This window comes from Medicago truncatula, chromosome 8, assembly GCF_003473485.1.
Source record: "Medicago truncatula cultivar Jemalong A17 chromosome 8, MtrunA17r5.0-ANR, whole genome shotgun sequence".
Taxonomy (NCBI): Eukaryota; Viridiplantae; Streptophyta; class Magnoliopsida; order Fabales; family Fabaceae; genus Medicago; species Medicago truncatula.
This window is the reverse complement of record NC_053049.1, coordinates 43,406,076-43,425,817: the sequence shown is the minus strand read 5'-3', so window position 1 is coordinate 43,425,817 and position 19,742 is coordinate 43,406,076. Positions and strand designations below refer to the sequence as shown.

Genomic DNA, 19,742 nt, shown 5'->3' with positions numbered 1-19,742 from the left:
TTTTTTTTGTGGAAAGGAAAAGAAAAATGCATTAGAAAAATTGGTACCAGAAGTACCGCAAGGAAGAAATACAAGGCAATGTACAAAAGAGAACATAATCACAAACACCAACAGACCACCCCCAGAAACTCCTATAACAACGCCAAAAATGGAATACTGGGCAACAATCCTATAATAATGAATATGATATACTGCCAACAGATCATGTAAGAAAAATCGATGACAGCATCAATAATACGCACACAGACCTCTTTAACTTAATACAAGTTATGAGACTCCACATCCCCTAAGTCTATATTACTAATGTATTTCCACCAAACAGAGCTTCCTTTACTCCATGTACTAATAGACTCCTCACTCAAACCATATTTATTTACTAATGTTCTGTACTACAAGTCGTTCCTTTCATTTCTAATTTTCCAACCCCATTTTCCTAAAAAAGCTAAGATAAAAATCCACAAGTTCCTGATTCCCAGCTCTCCCTCTTCCAATCCAAAGGTCTACAAACCGTATCCCATTTAATCCAATTTATTTTTCACACTTCCTCACTCCCTCCCCATAAAAATTGTTTGAAAAGTGATTCTAGTTAGTTTTGAGTTTGAAAAAGGGAAGAAAGTAAACCAAGTTGTTTTGATTTTATTAAAACGACTAGACCTTCAATAGACAGTTGTTTATTCTTCCACTTTGACAATCTTGACCTCACTGCCTCAATCACTGGATGCCAAGTATTTATTATCGTCGGACTTGCTCCGATTGGTAAACCAATGTACTTAAACATAGTGGATCCTATTTTACAATTTAGGATATTGGTCGCCTCTTCCTACTACCTCTGAGAGATAATGACTCCCATCGATAAACTTTTATGAGAACTGATTTTTAGACCCAACATTACTTCAAATAATAACATATTTGCCTTAATGATTCGAATATTCGACCACTTTTTCTCACCAATAATCAAGTTATCATCGGCGTATTCTAAATGAGTGAAAAGATCTTCCCCCATGTCAAATTTGTATCCTGTGAATTGCCCCCACCTCCACTACTCTCCTCATCAACATATTGAAGTCTTCCGCTGCTATTAGAAAAAGGAACGACGACAAATGATTGAAAGAAGAAAAAAATAAAAAAAGTATACAGGACACAAGCCTGCCTTTGTATAGGTAACAAACTCTATCTTTTGTTCCTACAAAACAAAAAAACCGTAAATAAAACTAGCTTCAATATATTATCTAATAACAACTAATTCCATTTACGTAGGGAATGTTAATCGTCAAAATTCAATTGGTGTACTGTAGTATAAAAAAAAAAAATTGTGAAATCATTTTTTGGTACAAATAATGAAATCACTTTTTTGTAAAAAGTAATTAATGTACCATATCATCTTAGTGCATGATAAACGAGAAGCTGAAAACGCACCAAAAATCCAAAATCCTACGAACTCACAACGAAAACTCAGAGACGAAAGTAGAAGGAGAACAAATGATTGAGCAATTTCTTGAAACACCTGACGTGAACTTCCTTGAACTCCTTATAGAGTAAGACGGAAACGATTCTGATCATCATAACTTCGTAGTCAATGTCAAGAAGTCCTTTTCCAACAAGCATGCTTAAAACAACAGAAATTGCAATGGCCTTCGTGGAATTCATATTCCTACAGAAACAAAAACAGATCTGAGAATGATTTTCGTTCTTGAACTAACTCGTAAGAAAAAGTAGTAAATGAAACTTACAGGAAGATAACCATCAATGCTCGATTGATTAGGGCAGATTTGAACAATGAGAAAGGAGAGAATGGAGAAGAAGTGGAAAATCCTCCATCGGTGATGTTGATAGCTTCCATTTTTTCTCTACAAAATAAACACGTTAGAAGAAGAAATTAACGAAGCAAGCACATGCCGAGTATAGCAAAGAAGGAGATGAGTAAACAAATGAGAGAGAAACTAACCAAAGTAAAAGGTGATTCCACAGTTTATATAATCGCTCAAGTGGGCTTGGGCTTTTCTTTCTCCGCGTTTTTACCATTTGTTAGAAGAAAGATATCTTAAAACAACAATTAATATCTTATTTTTCCTATTTAATGTCTTTCATGATAATTTTGTAATAAAAAATTATTTTTATAAAGTTGTATATAAACAAGTTTATTATTTGACAATTTGAATCCAAACAAGTTTAAAATCGTTTTTTTTTTTTAAGTGGTTTTTATTATTGTAAACAAATACAAAATAGTTTTTGTTTTTCTATAAAATCTCTAAATTTTTAAATATTATTATTATTTTCTATAGGGTTTAGGATTTTTTTTTTTTTTTAATGAAATATATGAAGCAATTCAAAAGATCAATAATTTTGTAACCAAAAAAAAAAAAAAAAGATCAATAATTTAGTCAGGAGATTAAAGTTAAGTAACAATAGAAATAGAGAATCAAATAGTTTATTTGGATCAGGATTATTTGTGGTCACTAAATGTGAAAAATCAGTGATTATGTGACCGTCTAATCTAGATCTCAAACTAAGTAATTCCAACTTTAATAAAATCAAAATTTGTTTGAGATCTAAATTTTTCAATCTTGATCAAACAGTGAAACAACCACATATTGCGATGACCACATTGAATCCAATTTCAATTCTTTTTTATTTTGTGTTAACCCTGGATGAGTATGTATACTGCTAGACAGAAGACAAGGAAATGGAGTTAGAGAAAGCAAATGAAGGAAGATAGAGAGAATGGTAGAATGTTAAACTAAATGAAAGTTAGAGAGGTTCCTGCAATTCAATGCATCAAGCAAGAATAAGTGACTGTAGCATCGCAAAAAAGGCCTCAATGGCTCTTCTTCTTTTTTCAGAAATAGTAAAGCAAATAAACGAATCCGATGCTTTTTTTCAAATAATTTTTTTACAAGACACCTAGTAAGCAATTAAAAACCAGTATTTGATATTTGAAACAATAATATATTGTTCTTGTCTAAATATTCAATTACAAAACTAATACCAAATTTTGGTAGTCAAGAATAAACTATTTCCAGAACCTCAACTATCAATCATCCAAAGCCTCTAAAATTCCAAGAATGTGATCAGAATTCCTTAACTAATGTTACAATAAAAGAAACAAGCCTCCATACAGTGGTGATCAAAATAAATTAGCAAAGAAAAAAAAAATGACTAACTTAATGATACATAAGGAATAATGTAGGAAACAGACAGAATTTTGAGCAAATAAAACCCTAAAATCACCTAACTCTTGTTGGCATCTCATCATGCTTAAGCAATAGCATACTCTACTGTCTCGAATTTGGTATGCTGCCAATAGCATACTCTACTGTCTCCAATTCTGTAGGCCGCCACATGGACTTCTGGACAGATAAAATGCCCTGCAAATCTTTAGTGTAAGTCATACGAACCTCCCACTGCATAGCCGTCACCAAGCTCTCCAGCTCGTTTATGGTCTCAGCAGTGTCTCGGACAATAAGCTTTCCCTCAGGCCTGAGAATCCTATCAACCTCGGCAACTACAGCTTCAAACTTGCACCTGTGCCACAAACAACGTTTCAAAATGAGATAAACGGACAGTTATTTTTTTCTTCTGAAAAACCAAGGTTTTGTTGGTAAATGTATGAGAAACAAAATAGACATTAGCACCTTTTCTTAAGCTTTGAAAACAGATGATCTGCATGAACTAGATCATAGGACCTGGGATATGTGCTAAATGATTCACACCAATCATGATATATGCCAAACAGACCACGTTCATAAATAATTGGAAGTGTGTCCGGTGAGTCTACCGGAACCACATTCATAACCCAAATTTTCAAATCCATCAAGGCTGCTGCAAACCTGGAATCCAAAAAACAGAAGGTGTCAAATACAGGGAAGTAATGGCTTGTCAATTAAATTCAGAGTAATATTGGAAACAACAGTTTTTGCTCACCCTCCATAAACTGATCTCATGTCCATGACATTGCGCACATTGGACCACTGAATGCCAATCCCATTTAGATAAGACTTGGACACTACACGTTTCCAGTGTTCATGATCAGCAGTAAAATCTTCAGGAGCAGGTTTTCCATAAACTCCAACTTCAGAATTTGATAACCAGTAAGGTGATTTGCTCAGTCTTTCTGGCCACTCCCCTGGCCATTGTGACCCACGTTCTGTCGAACTAACTGGCGCTTTGTGCATGCAAGTTTGCAATGGAATGTTCCTGCGATGAAAGAGGAATATCAATGATTAACTCAACCAAAAACCCCTTTTTCTGTTTTTGTTTTTAATTTAAAACATACTAATCGCTCAGTAAAGGAAAAAATACCAGGCGGCATTAGGATCATCATAGTCTTGACATATAGAAGGCTCATTCTTGGAACGTTTCTCATAACACTCATTAGAAGTTGGCTTCTTGTATACAGCTATACCAACTTTATTAAGTTTATCCCTGCTGATAGACACCACTTCCCAACACATTGCTTTTGTTAGAGCCTTCATTTCTGTAGACGAGGTCATAAATGTCAGACTTAATATACCAAAATTGAAACGCTTAATAGTAGCAAACAATAGTGTACTATCATTTACCGTTCCATATTTCTACATCTTCGGGCAGCTTTTGATAAATAGGAGTAGCAGACCATACAAAGAAACCACCAGGTCGCAATACTCTATTCAACTCCAACAGAAGTTTGCCACCTGCATGTGCACAAATAGTGAACTTCCAAAATTATAAAAGCCAGTTTATTTACATGGATTATATCTAATCTAAATGCCAAAATGATGCTGGTGAAATGCTAAATTGCCGCATAAAAATTTCAAGCTTGTCTGACAAAAAATTCATCTAACCACATTCACTGCTGTAAAAGTTAGGTTATTGACATATTGAAATACCTTCTATATGCCACGGAACTCTACAGCGTGCACAATGAATGGCATCAAATACTCTAGCAGGGAAGGGAAGCCTCTTTGTGCCCATCACAGCAGATATAGCAGGAATTCCCCTTTCAAGTGCAAATTGTACCTGAGCTTCGTGTTCATCTTTTGGTGCAAATGACATTGCAAGTACATCTCTTTCAAAGAGAAAGCCACCAAAGCTGGCAACGCCGCATCCAACATCCAATATCACACGTGTTTGTTTGCCCCAGGCAATATCAGGTACAGACTACATCATCAACGTTTGTTCTCAGCAACATCAAGAAAACATATTACATGTCTGCAATTCTGCCTAGCAATTCTAGGATGGAAAAATAAAAATTTCACAAGAATTTTCCCTTAAATTGTATAACTAGATGGAATATTTTTCCTAAACATTGGGCATAAAAATATTTAAACAAGTAATTAGGTCCAAATATTATGTTTCCATTTTGAATTATATCTTCCAATACTGAATTTTAATTAGAACTAGGTGGACTGATAAAAAGATATAAAGAGATGTCTAATGAGATAATTAGATGAAAAATTTGCTCTAGTGGAGATCTAACAAAGCATTATTTGTTATCCAAACTGACAGTACATGTATTATGGATTTATTTATGGAACATTAGAACATGCAAAAAACAACTAATCACATATGGTCAACATACAAAATATATTTACCTGTTGTATGGTGTCAATGTAATGAAGCGCACCGTGTTTGAATTGGGTTCCACCACCAGGAAAAGTAAGGTACTCGCCTGTAACTTTCACCCAATTCTGGTGCCCCTTGTATTCAGCAAGCTTAGTGTGTGGAACGTTGGAATACCATATCTGAAAGAAAACATTTTTTTTTAATTAATAAAATGTTATACCAATAATGAAAATTGACAAAGCATCTTGATTTATATGTACCTTCTCTCTGCTTTTGGGCCATTCAATTGGGCGTTTATATCCTTCAGGAAGAGCGACAAGGCAGGTAGGAGGATCTTCAGGACACTGCCTTTCTCTGTGTTCATAGTGTTTAGTAGTTTTAAGGTTCCGAATCGCCTGCAAGTTGTCAAGGCATGGAATGTAGTCAGGGCCGGCAGTGACATTGCAGAGTTTCCAATTGAACCCAGTAGATTGCTTGGAGGATTTTTGGGACTCAGTTTCAGACTTTGACTCTGCTGCCTGAGTTGAAAAAGATCCGGTTTGAGTTGTAGTTTCATTCAAAAGCTCTGACTGGGCCCCAGAAGGGAGTAGCTCATTAGAACCCTGGTTTTTGGTATTTTCATCTGTTTTCTTCTCATTAGAGCTTTCATCAGACTCTTGGTTACCACTTTGATCTGCCTTTTCTTCTGTCTTATTATCTGTTGTTTCACTCGACTCATCCTTTTTATTTTCACTTGCATCTGAACCAGATTTATTATCGTTTGAATTCGATTTTTTCTCTCTCTCATCAGAATTGGACTTCTTCTCACTCACGTCAGAATCGGACTTCTTGTTGTCCTCGCCAGAACCGGATTTGTTATTGCTCTCATCAGAAACAGATTTGTTATTGCTCTCATCCGAATCAGATGTCTTCTTGTTCTGATTTGGATCAATATATGTCATCTTGGTATCTTCAGGAGACTTATCTTCAGGCTTTTCATCCGATTTCTCTTCCTGCTTTTTGGGCATAACATGGTTGTTTTCGGACTGCTTAGCATTGTTATCCTCCTTGGTAGATTCCTGGGGCAGATCTCCCTTCTTATCTTCAAAATTCTGAGGATTGCTATTAGTGATGTCAGTTGCCTGATCCTTCGCCTCGCTCTGTCCTTTCACCTCATTCTTAGTCGACTCATCTACATTTTGCACCGGAACGACGGACGACGTCATCATCCATAAACCAACCAAGCATAGAGCAACAAACACAACAATCGTCACCGTTGAGCAGTAACTCGACGGAGATCGTTTATTGTCTATTCTACTATATCTCGCTTGCGCCATGTTGTCACTTATCAAAAAGTGGAATTCTTCAAGGATAATACAAACAACAATTAAACACAGTCCACATTGTTGAAAATAGAATGCAGAATACTAAGAATCTTTGGATTATCAATAACAACGTGCATGTATATAACTAGGTTTTTGTGTTCTTTAATTTTCCTTAATTCATGGCATTGCCAAATAATGAGATCATTCCAGAAACACATATTATATACGAAGCACAGACACAAACATGATAGTAAGGTGTCGGTGATACATAACATATATCACTAATGGATTGGACACATTATTAAAGATAAGTAGCAGATCTAATAGATTGACGGAATACGTGTGAGCTAGTAAATCAAAACAACAAGATAAAAAACGAATGAATAAAATTTTGCACATGAAATAGCAGAGGAAAATACAAGTTAAGCGATCAATCAAGAAACGGTCACGTAGATCCATAAAATAAAATGCGTGAAGCGAGAACTGGAAGAATGTGTGAAGGAACGAAAATAGAAAGAAATTGATAACACGTTACCTATTATGAAAGAAGCAGATCTGAGAGAGAATAGTTATCTCTGCATTGTGTTGTAGGGCATGAAGAACGAAAGAAAAGGGATGAGAAATGAAATCTTGAATTGAGATGGTGAAGGGAAGAAGAGTTATATATACGAAAGATGATGATTTTGGTGGGGTAAAGTTGATAGGGAATAATAATATTAAAATATTGAGAATTGAATGTGGTGATTGAAATGGGTAAGGGAAAAAGAAGAGGGATAGAGTTGGATTGAGTGAAGAAACAGAGACCAAAGAAAGGAACGAAAAAAAACAGAGACTGGGAGAGAGTGACGGCTGCATAAAATCCGTGAAACACCGTGTGGGGGGTAGCTAAATAAAGACCTAAACTGCATTAATTTCGCTTCCCTTTTTTCTTATTAAGTGCTTCAAAATATCTGTGAACTAAATTAACAAGGTTGTATTCATTTTCTCTTATTTTCTTTTTTCGCTATTATTTATAGATCCTATTTTTTAATGAAAATAATGATCATTTTTATAAAATAATTTATGAAATTAAAATGATGGTTTTATTTCAAAGTGTAAAATATAATTTGCAAGATGTCTGATTATATTTCAACATGATATCATGCTATTATATTATTTTTTAAAATCAATCTAAAAACAAAAATGTATGCAAGATGTTGTGTGAAAAATCTTTTTTTGTCATGAAAAGGGGATAGGGTGCAACACAAAAAATAAAATATTTAATACCGTATATAGGAATGATATAAAATGCTATTGCTCAATTTTGAAAAATAACTATGTAACAATGTATTAATCTAACTGGTAAAGAAATTGAGTTTTTTTTTTTGCTATCAAAAAAAAGAAATTAGGTTTTTATGCATGTGGTTAAGAATTTGATTTTTAGTTATTGTTTATAAAAAAAATTAATTAAGATGAAAAAACTCGTCTTGTGTGTTTCACTGATTTTTTAACGGATATTATTCATGGTTACGTGGTGGTGAAAACTTGGTATCAATATCATATTAAAAAAAATGAAAAATTATGTTCATTCAATTAAGTCAACTTTTATTTAACTTTTTTTTACGAAACTTTTGTTTAACTTTTTTTTTTTTAAGCACAAAATTTTTCTTTTGCTTGTTACACGAGTAATGGTGACATTCATTTATTTTTTAGATAGAATAATGGTCACATTATGACATGGTTTTGTACTTGCAGGCTTCAGCCATACTTTGCACAATGAGTAAAATACAGTACTTCCATTTGTAGGAGTATTAATTAGTTGACAAGTACTAATAATTAAGAATAGTAACTTACCCCTCAAAGAATAGTTACTTAACTACGTATAATGCACTCCATCTAAATAGGAGTAGTAGATGATTTCAATCAATATCAACTGTAACACGAGTTCGATCTTTGGGAAAATACACTCCATGTTAACAAACTATGCTAACCTCAGGACAACATGCAGAAGTACTTCTTTTTTACCGGATTATGAAATTGTTTGTTTTTTATATTTTTTAGCAAAGACAGAATAGTAGAAATTTGTTTTTTAGGAGAGAATAGTAGAAGATTGTTAGTATTTATTCACTTTCTTGATATATATTCGTTGTACATGTAGGTTGTTGTACATGGACCTGAGTAGATCTAAAACGTGGCACCCACCACCACATTTATGGGGATGTTTGTGATCTAAATATTCCTCATTATTCTTTTTGAATCATTTTGCTAACTCAAACAAGAACAGAGGAATATAATAAATCTAGGAGAATGCACAATGTCGCACATCACGGGGTCGGTGGAACAGGATAGCTAAAAAAGCGCGTAGTATGGATTAGGAACGTGAAGTGGGATGCATAGTGCGATGCTATTGTTGCTGGGTTGGCTTGGCTTGGAGACCAACTGTCATTACCGCGGTCCAGGACAGTCCCGAGCTGGTTTCTTTGAATATGTCTGATAAGTGAGTGTTGTTAACAAATATCTTCGGAATAGATTGGGTTATATTTGACTAACTTAGTCTTTCATTTTTAGACCTAAATTTGTCCATTAACCCGACCAAATCTGATAGTTTGGGCCAACAAGAACGGGACAATACGAAGACAAGGCCGAGTTTGCCCTAAGAAAAACCGTCAATGCATATTATTATTTTTAAGAAGTAATCAAATTTTTGAAGTCACGAGAAACAACAATATAATCAAAAGTGTCACGGTCTTACGAACTAATCAAAAGTAGTAGTAACATCGTGTTACGAATTAATTGCAGTTTGTATTTTAAATCACCAAGATAAATGGTGCATAAATTAAAGAGTACAATAGTCACTTAAGAAACAGCGATTTGCGACAGTGTGAGTCTGGGTTGAAGAAGCGACGACATGAAATAAGTTAGATGAGATGATGAGTGGCGACGTGTGAAGTGAACCCTAGATTGAGAGTTTATATTCAAAATAGAAAGTGAGTATTGTGGTATTGTGGACAAGACCGGTAAAATAATATTAAAAAAAGTCCTCAAATTAAATTGGGGTAAGACAGGTAACCTGATGCTTAACCAAACCCAAATCTATGTTTTTGTTTTGCCACTATCTTGTCTAATGATTTTTGTCCTTGTTATTCTTTTTACCATATCAGGCCCGACACATTGGGTTCGGGTTAGGATGGTTTGTAAGATAGGGTTGAGTCCAACAAGAATGTGACAATATGGAGACAATACCGAACCCTAAATTATAATAGAAGGGAAGATTTGGATTTAGGGTTAGGTTTGTAAGACAGGGTTGGATTTCGTACACATGTAGTTGTTTTAATATATTTAACTATTAACGGTGTTTTGTAAAACAACAAACCTAACCCTAAATTCAAATCTTCCCCAAGAGTTCTTATTTCCCCATTTTTTCTTATTCACGTGCGTTTTTTCTTGTCCCCAATTATCTTCATCCCAAAAACCTTGAACTTAAGAGTCCGTTTAGTGCGCAGGATGGATAGAGACATAATAGGATTAGAAATTGGATAAAGATAGGATAAGAAAGTAACATGATAGACATCTATCATATCATGTGTTTGGGGCAAACATGATAAAAATGAGGATATCATTATTTTATCATATCATATGTTTGATACACTATTGACATGATAAGAAGAGAAACCTAATTGCAACAAAATAAAGTATGTGTGTTGATGAACACGGGTAACAAAACAAAAAATATACTCCCTCCGTCCCAAATTGTATGACGTTTTGAGCATTTCACACATATTAAGAAATGTAATTAATATTGTGTGGGAAAGAGATATTATGAGTTGTTTTACAAAATTGTCTTCAATAAATTATATAGGAAAGATAAATGAAGGAATTGAAAGAAGAGAGAGTAATAAATAGTTAATGATATAATAGGAAAAGTAACATTAATTTTTCATTGGTATTGTAAAGCGACATACAATTTGGGATAAATATTTTTTCTAAAGTGACATACAATTTGGGACGGAGGGAGTAAAGCACAAGAATTCAAAATAGAATCGATTGAATCTATGCAGTAGCAAGAAAGCCAATAATGAACAAGGAACAAAAAAAAAAGCAGATAAAGTTAAGAAGCTTCAAGAAATATTAAACCAACTATAATTGATTGGGATGGAATTTGGAAATAGAACCCAAAAAATTGAAAGAGGAAAAAAAAAACCTTTGCAGAAGCATGTCAAAATTAGGAGAAAAGCAATATTGAAACACAATTTTGGAACAAACAAGCTATCGTTTTGAAATTGAATAGGTTATTTAGGAGGAAAAAAAGGCAGAGCAGGTGCAGGTGCAAGGGTTGGGAGTCAAAGGAGGTATTTGAGGAACAGATGATACGCGCGCATGATAAGTCAATGCTATCAGGTTGCTAACCCACCAAAAATTAAAGATAAAAAAAATAAAGGGTGAATATGATAGGATTGAAAAATGGTTTAATTTATCCTTTTATGTTGGTGCATCAAACAATGGATTGACTCAGGATATGATAGTTTTATCCTATTATGTCTTCCTATCATGTGCACCCAACGGGCCGTAAGAGCTTCAAGTTATCCTTCTTTCCACAATTTTGTTTCACATGTCTTCATGAAGCTCTTTCATCTCTTAAATTATTTAGATTTTGTTATGGTTCTTGATGTTGTTGAAAATGGCTTCGACGTTGAATCAATGGATTAAACGGATTGGTCTACCATGCCATCGAACCTCCTTGTGGAGATCAGTTGACCAATTGTTGTCGCAGGAAACAGTGGCCACACTGTGAAAATGTCGTCGCTTGCACCGGATTTATTTTTTTTATTTTTTTTCTCTCATTTTTCTATTTGGGTTAACAAGTTTGCGAAAAGGGCTAGAGGAATTGAGTTAATAAATATTTTATAATTCCATGTTTTTTAGGGATTCAGTGTTTCTGAACATCTAAATGATATTGGTGTTTTTAGAGTTGCTAATTAGTTTTAATGATGATTGTGAGCAATGACACTGACGAAGAAGATGGGAGTAGCGGAAAAGGTAAATGAGTGGTTTTTTTTTGTTTAAGCTAACACATTTTTGGAAGGGGGGTGAAACAAGTTTTTATTTTTTAAGAAAAACCTAGTTAACGATGAAGTTGAATGTTTGATGAAGATTATGATGATGAAATCTTAAAGGCTTATTCAAGATGATCACATTTTTTAGGTTTGATATATTTTCCGACCAAGTGTGCTAATCATAGTTTTTGTAAGGGGTGAAGGAGTGGGATGATCACATTTGTGATAAATGTGTGTTTGTTATTTATTAACAATTAATTTTTAAAATTTTAATTTGTACATAACAATGTTAATTAATAAATAATGTCATGGATGCTAGTTTTTCCAACTCACTAACGACACACTGACACCATGTAATTAACAAGGATGCCACATCACTTAATCTCGTGGGACCACAAACAATATTGACCTACACAATAAATGAAAAAAAAATCGTGGTTTTAGATATAGAAGGACTAAAAGTTTAAAAATGTCGAAATGGACAGACTAGAAGTAATTTAAACCTTTAACAGTGAATGTTGCAAAAGCTACCAAAGTCATGATAAATTTGTCAAAAAGAACTTACATAAGATGACAAATAAGTTAATTTTTTTTTTTTGTTTTTGTTTTTGTCGCTTTAAAAATTTATAATTAAATTATTCTTAGTCAAAAAATAATAATTTTGTGTAAAATTATATTTTAATGTCTTAAACAATTTTGGAAAAAATCATGAAAAAACTCAACATCTAAACCTATTATTGGACTTCATGTATATTATAAAGTAAAAATAATAATAACATCAAATTACAAGATTAGAATATGCATTTTTTATTTTACAAGGTCAATTTTTAAACTTCACGTATATTACAGGATCGATTTCAACGATTTTTTTTAAGAGCGATTAACCATTTTTTTTTAATAAATCATAAGTTGATTTCTTTATACATACTTACCTCAGTCACATTTATAAGTAAAAAAAACAACTATTTAAATACATTGAATAATTAACGTATTTGAGCTATAATTATGATCGAATACATTATTTATTCAATGAACCTAAAAAAATTAATTTTTGTTATAAATGTGACCGGAAGAAGTATATAGGAGTAAATTCATTTATGATAAAAAAAAACCTCATCTATGTTAATTTGTCACGCTTCTCATAAATCATGACGCTAACTCATGATCCAAACTAAAAATCGAGCCTCTTCTTTATTTAATGAAATTAATTAAAGATGGCTTCATTCATGATCCAAACTTATGCTCTTAACCCTTAACATGCACGTCAAAAACAAATGTTTCCATTTAGATCGTCACGCTAACTAAATCCTAATGCATCGTCTTACGAAATCACGATAACACCCTTAATCATATCGTCACATGACAAATATACCCCTTGCAGGTGAAACGTGTTATCCTCTAATTGAATCCCCGGCGGTGAAGTGAAAAGGAACAAAGCATCATCATCTCCTCTCTCGTACTCCTCCTCCTTCAAAGCTCAAGGGCAATTTCACCTTTGGATCTGCAACTGCGTTTAAAAGAACACAACTCGATTCAGCTACGCAAAGCAACGAATTGCAATTGCGAATAGGAAGAATTACCAGTGATATTCTTTGACGGATTTGTTCTGTATTTGCTGTAATGTGTAAGCGCAGATGAAAGGAGGAAATAGTTATAGCTTCAGAGGGAGGCATGTTTCTGTGGCTGTAGCCTTAGTTGCTATCGTTCTTTTTAGCACATTATTGTGGACATGGGAAACAAATCCAATAGCCTCCACTTTGAGATCAGCTCATGAATGGTATCACATACCTTCAGGTTTGTATTCCTTTATGCAAATTTCTTGTAGGTTTGGAAACAATTTATGCTTTGTTTTAACTATTCTTGCAACAACTAGAATTAAAGCTGCTTAGAGAGTAGATAATTTTTTTATTTTTTATTTTTTATAGATTAGGAAGATCTTACTTTTAATATATAAGGAACAAAAATGAAAAACTTATCAGTGAGACATACATTGGTAATTTACCCCTAATGACAAGTAGATTTTAATTCTTGAACGAATGAGATGTATATCAAGTAGGGAAGTGCTATTTATTACAAATCGAACATACACAAAACACAAGAATGCATGTATTTTCATAATAGTCACTGGCTTCTCAGTTTGGTAGTTTACACAATACAAGTATAATAGGAAACCGGAGATGAAAATGGTAACTGATTTTAAGAATAAAGATGAAGAAAAGGGGATTTTTCTTTGATAGGGGTAAATTATCCCCAATTTATTGGTATGTCAATGACTCGATAAATGTTCCTAATGCAACCTCTCATTTAGGATTTGATTTTTACAGTTCAATCGGTTTATAATTGATTGATTGATTATTACTTGTTGATTTTGAAACTATTTCATGTTTGTGTTTTCTTATTACGTTTTCATTAACCTGATATTTTTTCATCATTAACTATGCTGAGGATTTTTTTTTAATTTTTTCTGTCAATGCATCTGCTTAGAATTTCCTGCGGAGGTCCCAATAGATTCAGTGGGAACTACAAAGCCAAAAAAAGCTGTGGAAAAATCCTTAACCCCCCCGACAGAAAATGAAACAAAATTGCAAGTTGGTGTCGAGGGTGCAGCAGCTGTAGATTCTCATCCAAAATCTCCGGAGTCTCCTTTTAAAAAGAAAGTATCTCCAGAGTCTCCTTTTCAAAAAAAAGAATCTTCGGAGTCTTCTCCCAGAAATGAAGGTAGATTTTTTTTTTCATTCTTTATTTCTCCACGGCCAGCATTTTTTGCTATTCCATAAATGCAATATGCATCTCTATTAACTAAAGTTTTCTGCAACTAGTTTTTTTGTATACTCATCCATCTTAGAGCTAATAAGCATGCTGATTGATTCCAGTTCACATTTTGTCAAACTATTTCTGACTGGATATCTTTTTCTTTAGTCATTTCAATTTTATTACTTGCATACATATCATTCAAGTTGCAGATATTAATGTTGGGAACCAAAGAAGAAGGAAAAAGAAAAAAAAGAGGCTTTATCATTATATGATTGAATGGAACAAAAGGTGGTAAAACATCTTGCAAGGGCTGTACAACTGGTTTTATTCAGTCGTGTTCACACAATAACCATACACGCCCTTAAATGGACCCTTCACTCCCTAACCTCCCAACAGCCCTTTAAGAAATTGATAACCAACCTCTAGCTCTCTGATTCTTGTTTCTCCTGGTTTAACCCTCCAAACCGGGTTCACTGTCCGTGGCTTGTGCCTATTAGAATATCTTTCTGTATTTTCTGTATTAATGTGTAAATTATTAGAAAGATATTCTAATATTCTAATTGTGCCTAAAAATTGAAAACAGAAGATAGTTTCTCTTCAATCGTTCTGATGTCTTGACTATGATTTCTCTTTGAGCTGGCCGTTTTGAATTAGTTGTTTCCTCATGAATCACAAATTGTCTTACGGGATCAACTTGTTTCTCTTCTTTCCATTGCCACAACTATATAAGACCTAAGAGGTACTATTTCAAGTATCATGTGCATGGCTTGAAAACTACATAGTTGATCTCCATGAATTCATGCAACCTAAGCCTAGAAGTAGAAGTTTGCTTTCAAATATTAATCTTTGTGATAGAAAATTATACAATTTACGTAATTAGAACTGTTATTATGAAAACTTAGGAACTTCTGTTGAAGTCTCCACTTAGTAGCATCATGCCAATCAGTGCAATCTAGAGTTAAGGTTCTAACAAGTGACCCTGTGCGTGGAAAATGGCCAGAGTGCTCCAACTACTACCGAACCAGAAAATTAGCAAATACTCTGCATGTTATATATTTTTTCCCTGTTTGAATTTGCTTAAACCCTGTTTTTTCATTCTTCAATGAAGTTTGAAGGATGCGTTTAATTTTGATTGGGTTTATGCTTTGCAGCTTGTGATTACGCCAAGGGTAAGTGGGTTGCAGATAGCAGGAGACCGCTCTATTCTGGTTTCGGCTGTAAGCAGTGGTTATCATCAATGTGGTCATGTAGAATGACACAACGACCAAATTTTTCATTTGAGGGATACCGCTGGCAGCCAAAGAATTGTGATATGCAAGAGTTTGACCGATCTAAGTTCTTGAGAAAGTAGGTATAATTCTTTCTTTTTCTTTGATCTAGTTGTTAATAACACCTCTCAACAGGATTATTTTCTTGCTGTAATATTTATTCGAATTTTGTCTGGTACCGTGCTATGAAGTATTTTGGTTTGATGTTGTTGATTATTGGAAGTAACATGGTTCCAACATGCTGTGGAACCTTTATTTCTTGTAAATGTGGAGAACTTATTTATTTCTCAAAGTGTATATAATCTACGTGAGTATTGGTTTAAATGTTGGTTTGTGAGCAGTGTTTAATGCTAACATGGCATGTAGGATGAAGGACAAAACAATTGCATTCATTGGCGATTCATTGGGCCGTCAACAATTTCAATCTCTGATGTGTATGGCCACTGGTGGAGAAGAGAGTCCAGAAGTTCAAAATGTGGGATGGGAGTATGATCTTGTAAAACACCGCGGAGCTATACGTCCTGATGGCTGGGCTTACAGGTTTACCAAGACTAATACCACCATCTTATATTATTGGTCAGCTAGTTTATGTGATCTTGTGCCCCTAAACATCACAGACAAACATACCGACGTTGCCATGCATTTAGACCGTCCACCCGCTTTCATGAGACAGTATCTCCATCGCTTTGATGTTTTGGTTCTCAATACAGGACACCACTGGAACCGTGGGAAGCTCAATGCAAACAAGTGGATAATGCATGTTAATGGAACGCCAAATGAAGACAAAAAGATTGCAGAAATTTTAAACGCCAAAAACTTAGCAATCTACAGTGTAGTCAAGTGGCTTGATTTGCAACTTGTTTCGCATCCCCGGCTCAAAGCTTTCTTCAGGACTTTATCGCCTAGGCATTTCTTCAATGGGGATTGGAATACTGGTGGGAGCTGTGATAACACTATCCCACTATCAAATGGTAGTGAAGTCTCCCTGGAAGGATCTAGTGATCCAGTTATTGCAGGTGCACTAAATAGTACAAAAATTAAGATACTGGATATAACCCCTCTTTCACAATTGAGGGATGAGGCTCACATGTCGCGCTACACTATTAGAGGAACTCTCAACTCTAGTGACTGTTTGCATTGGTGCCTACCTGGAATTCCAGATACATGGAATGAACTCCTAGTTGCTCAAATATAGTGTTTGTCACAGTATAGTCAACCCCTCCCTCTTTCTATTAGTGTTTTGTGGGGGATCAGAATCTGTCAATTCTTTGTGGTCTAGGAAGTCCTGACCAAGCATTCTTGTGTCAAATGTATTTCACAATTTACTCTCCCACTAGATAGTGAATAGGATTCTGATGTTTTGAACCAAGAGACTAGTCAGGAGTCAAAGGGCATTATTTGGTGAAGCATGAGCTAAATACCATCTGCGGTGCTGTGCGAGAGATGAAATGGCCTTTATTGATCAATTTGAAATAATTTTGTAATAGTTTGTATCAATGTATATGTATGATAGTTGGCTTGAATAAGTAAAGAAATGGAAAATTGTTGTTGACACATTTGGTTTGGCTGAGAAACACGAGTAAATTATTCAAATGCCCCTCGGCAGTTAACTGCCGAAGTTTAGTAGAATCGGCTGCAGTTAATTACCGAGGAAAACCTCAGCAGTTAACTGCCGAGGAAAACAATTATGCAGTATGTGGTTGACCATGGTGCCAAGACTCCGTTAATTCTTTATGTGGTTTTATTTCAATTTTTCTTCCCTTGGGTGGTTGACCATGGTGCCAATTTAATTCTCCATTATTATTTATTCCAATACCTTTATTACAATTGAAACCAAGTATTGAGTAATTACCTCTCTTTGGGTACCACATGGAGTAATTTGGGATTATACGGGGTAGTGCGCACCATGAAATCGATAGTATTGATAATTTGAAATATGATCTGGATTATGAGAAATTATATTGATAGCACTGATGAAATTTGGGGTTATAACATTAATGTTCATTATGTGTGATTTGAGTATAAGAATTGTCTCTCCAGCTCATAGTGACATATTGCAAGCGTTCATAATATGGTTTGGTTAGAATTATCCAAATTCAGCATCAAATTTACTTCAAAACTTCTTTGGCTTATTACTTATTTATTTTAGGGTTAAATATATTTTTGGTCCCTATAAATATGTCAACTTTTCGTTTTAGTCCCTTTAAAATTTTTCTTCAACTTTTAGTCCCTATAAAATTTTCATTCACTACTTTTGGTCCCTATTTATAATTTAATTTTTGTATTTTTTAATGAAATGTGTAAAATATTCTAAAAAAAATTCCTGAAAATAATTAGAATTTTTTAACAAAATACAAATTAAATATAAATTTTTAACCGTAAAAAAATATAAAAATTCATATTAAATTTATGTTTTGTTAAAAAATTCTAATCATTTTTTGGAGTGATTCTTATAATATTTTGATTTTTTCTGGAAAATTTTATTAAAAATATGAATTCTACATATGAGTTTACTTTAAAAAGGAACCAAAAGTGAATATTGAAAATTTTTTAGGGACTAAAAGTTGAAGGAAAATTTTAGAATAACTAAAATGAAAAGTTGACATATTTATAGGAATCAAAAATATATTTAACCCTTTATTTTAATATGAATTTCTCTTAACATTTCATAGTTGTATCTTCACACGTTGAGTCAGGCCAATGATGCCTACCTAAGAGCTTGAAATTCAAAATAGTTGAAAACCATCTTCAACTATGAGATATATTTAGTTGGTCACAAGTCACAGCTCCAAATAAAAAGTATTTGGACACAAACATATAAAGTTGTACATCATTTAATTTTTGTAATAAAATACATCATTTTTGTATCAAATAAAATAAAATGCATCATTTAATTCTTTTATCTTTTCACTTTTTTGAGTGTATGCTTAAATGTTGTGTCTAAATTGACCACACATGCCTTCATCGTCAACTATTATGCCATGCGCTTGTTAAAAAGTTAGTAAATAAATCATTGGAGTGACAATAATTTTTGGACATGGAATGAGAATATACACTATGCACCCCTCGTGTCTAGTTCACAGCTTCAATAAAGAAGCTTTAAAATGATAAAGAGGAAAACTTGGGAATCCTGAACAAAATTCCCACTCAAAAAATTGACGCTGAATGCAATAATAGTCGGACGTTTCAAAATCATTTGCAGGTGGATGGTTTTAAATAAGGGTTAATTAAGTTTTTAATTATTATAAATATTTACAGTTTTTAATTATTATAAAATAAAATTATATTTTTTAGTTTTTGTGATATTTTTTTTAAGTATTTTAGGGATCAAAACTGTTGATGCAAATTTTTAACAGAGACTAGAAGTGTTGATGAAAATATTTATAGGCTTAAAAATGCTGATGGAAAATTTATAGAGACTAAAAAATATAATTTTATTTTGTAAGGACTAAAAACAAAACTGTGAATATTTATAAGGACTAAAAACTTAATTAACCATTTAAATAAATAAAGATCACACACTTCAAATGTCACATAATCATCCGATCCACAATCATTGCTTTATTTGCAAAAAGAAATTTGTCTTCTTTTTAAATGTACTCCATTAGTATGTTTTTTGGTGCACATGATAATATAGATTATTAAATCATATGGTTACATGTTACATTTAATTTTTTTTTTTAGGTAATATAAATCATTTAGTAATTTTTTTTCGAGGTAATAGTTTAAAAGCATAAAATAAACACTATTATTAAAACTTTTATAAATAAATAAACTTTAAAATCCTACATTAAAAAATTTGTTTAGTTTTTTTAAGGGAATTTATCTTTTTTACTTTTTAG

At 33.3% G+C, this 19,742-nt stretch overlaps 3 protein-coding genes across 3 annotated transcripts; 1 reads left to right on the top strand and 2 right to left on the bottom strand.

Annotated features, from left to right (window-relative positions):
• Positions 1-1,104: 1,104 nt before the first annotated feature.
• On the bottom strand, positions 1,105-1,928 carry LOC112417551 (uncharacterized). Its single transcript, XM_024773845.2, has 2 exons — positions 1,731-1,928; positions 1,105-1,651 (listed from the first exon to the last, which is right to left on the bottom strand). The coding sequence occupies exons 1-2, from the start codon at positions 1,838-1,840 to the stop codon at positions 1,453-1,455; spliced, it is 309 nt and encodes a 102-aa protein (XP_024629613.1). The 5' UTR covers positions 1,841-1,928; the 3' UTR covers positions 1,105-1,452.
• A 997-nt stretch (positions 1,929-2,925) lies between these two features.
• On the bottom strand, positions 2,926-7,744 carry LOC11438963 (probable methyltransferase PMT26). Its single transcript, XM_003630240.4, has 9 exons — positions 7,381-7,744; positions 5,802-6,883; positions 5,571-5,720; positions 4,866-5,136; positions 4,560-4,670; positions 4,300-4,474; positions 3,922-4,194; positions 3,633-3,827; positions 2,926-3,522 (listed from the first exon to the last, which is right to left on the bottom strand). Exons 2-9 carry the CDS (start codon positions 6,855-6,857, stop codon positions 3,273-3,275), a joined length of 2,481 nt encoding a protein of 826 aa, XP_003630288.1. The 5' UTR covers positions 6,858-6,883; positions 7,381-7,744; the 3' UTR covers positions 2,926-3,272.
• Positions 7,745-13,128: 5,384 nt separating this feature from the next.
• On the top strand, positions 13,129-17,456 carry LOC11438540 (protein trichome birefringence-like 14). Its single transcript, XM_003630239.4, has 4 exons — positions 13,129-13,672; positions 14,363-14,596; positions 15,784-15,979; positions 16,267-17,456. The coding sequence occupies exons 1-4, from the start codon at positions 13,513-13,515 to the stop codon at positions 17,093-17,095; spliced, it is 1,419 nt and encodes a 472-aa protein (XP_003630287.1). The 5' UTR covers positions 13,129-13,512; the 3' UTR covers positions 17,096-17,456.
• Positions 17,457-19,742: the final 2,286 nt, after the last annotated feature.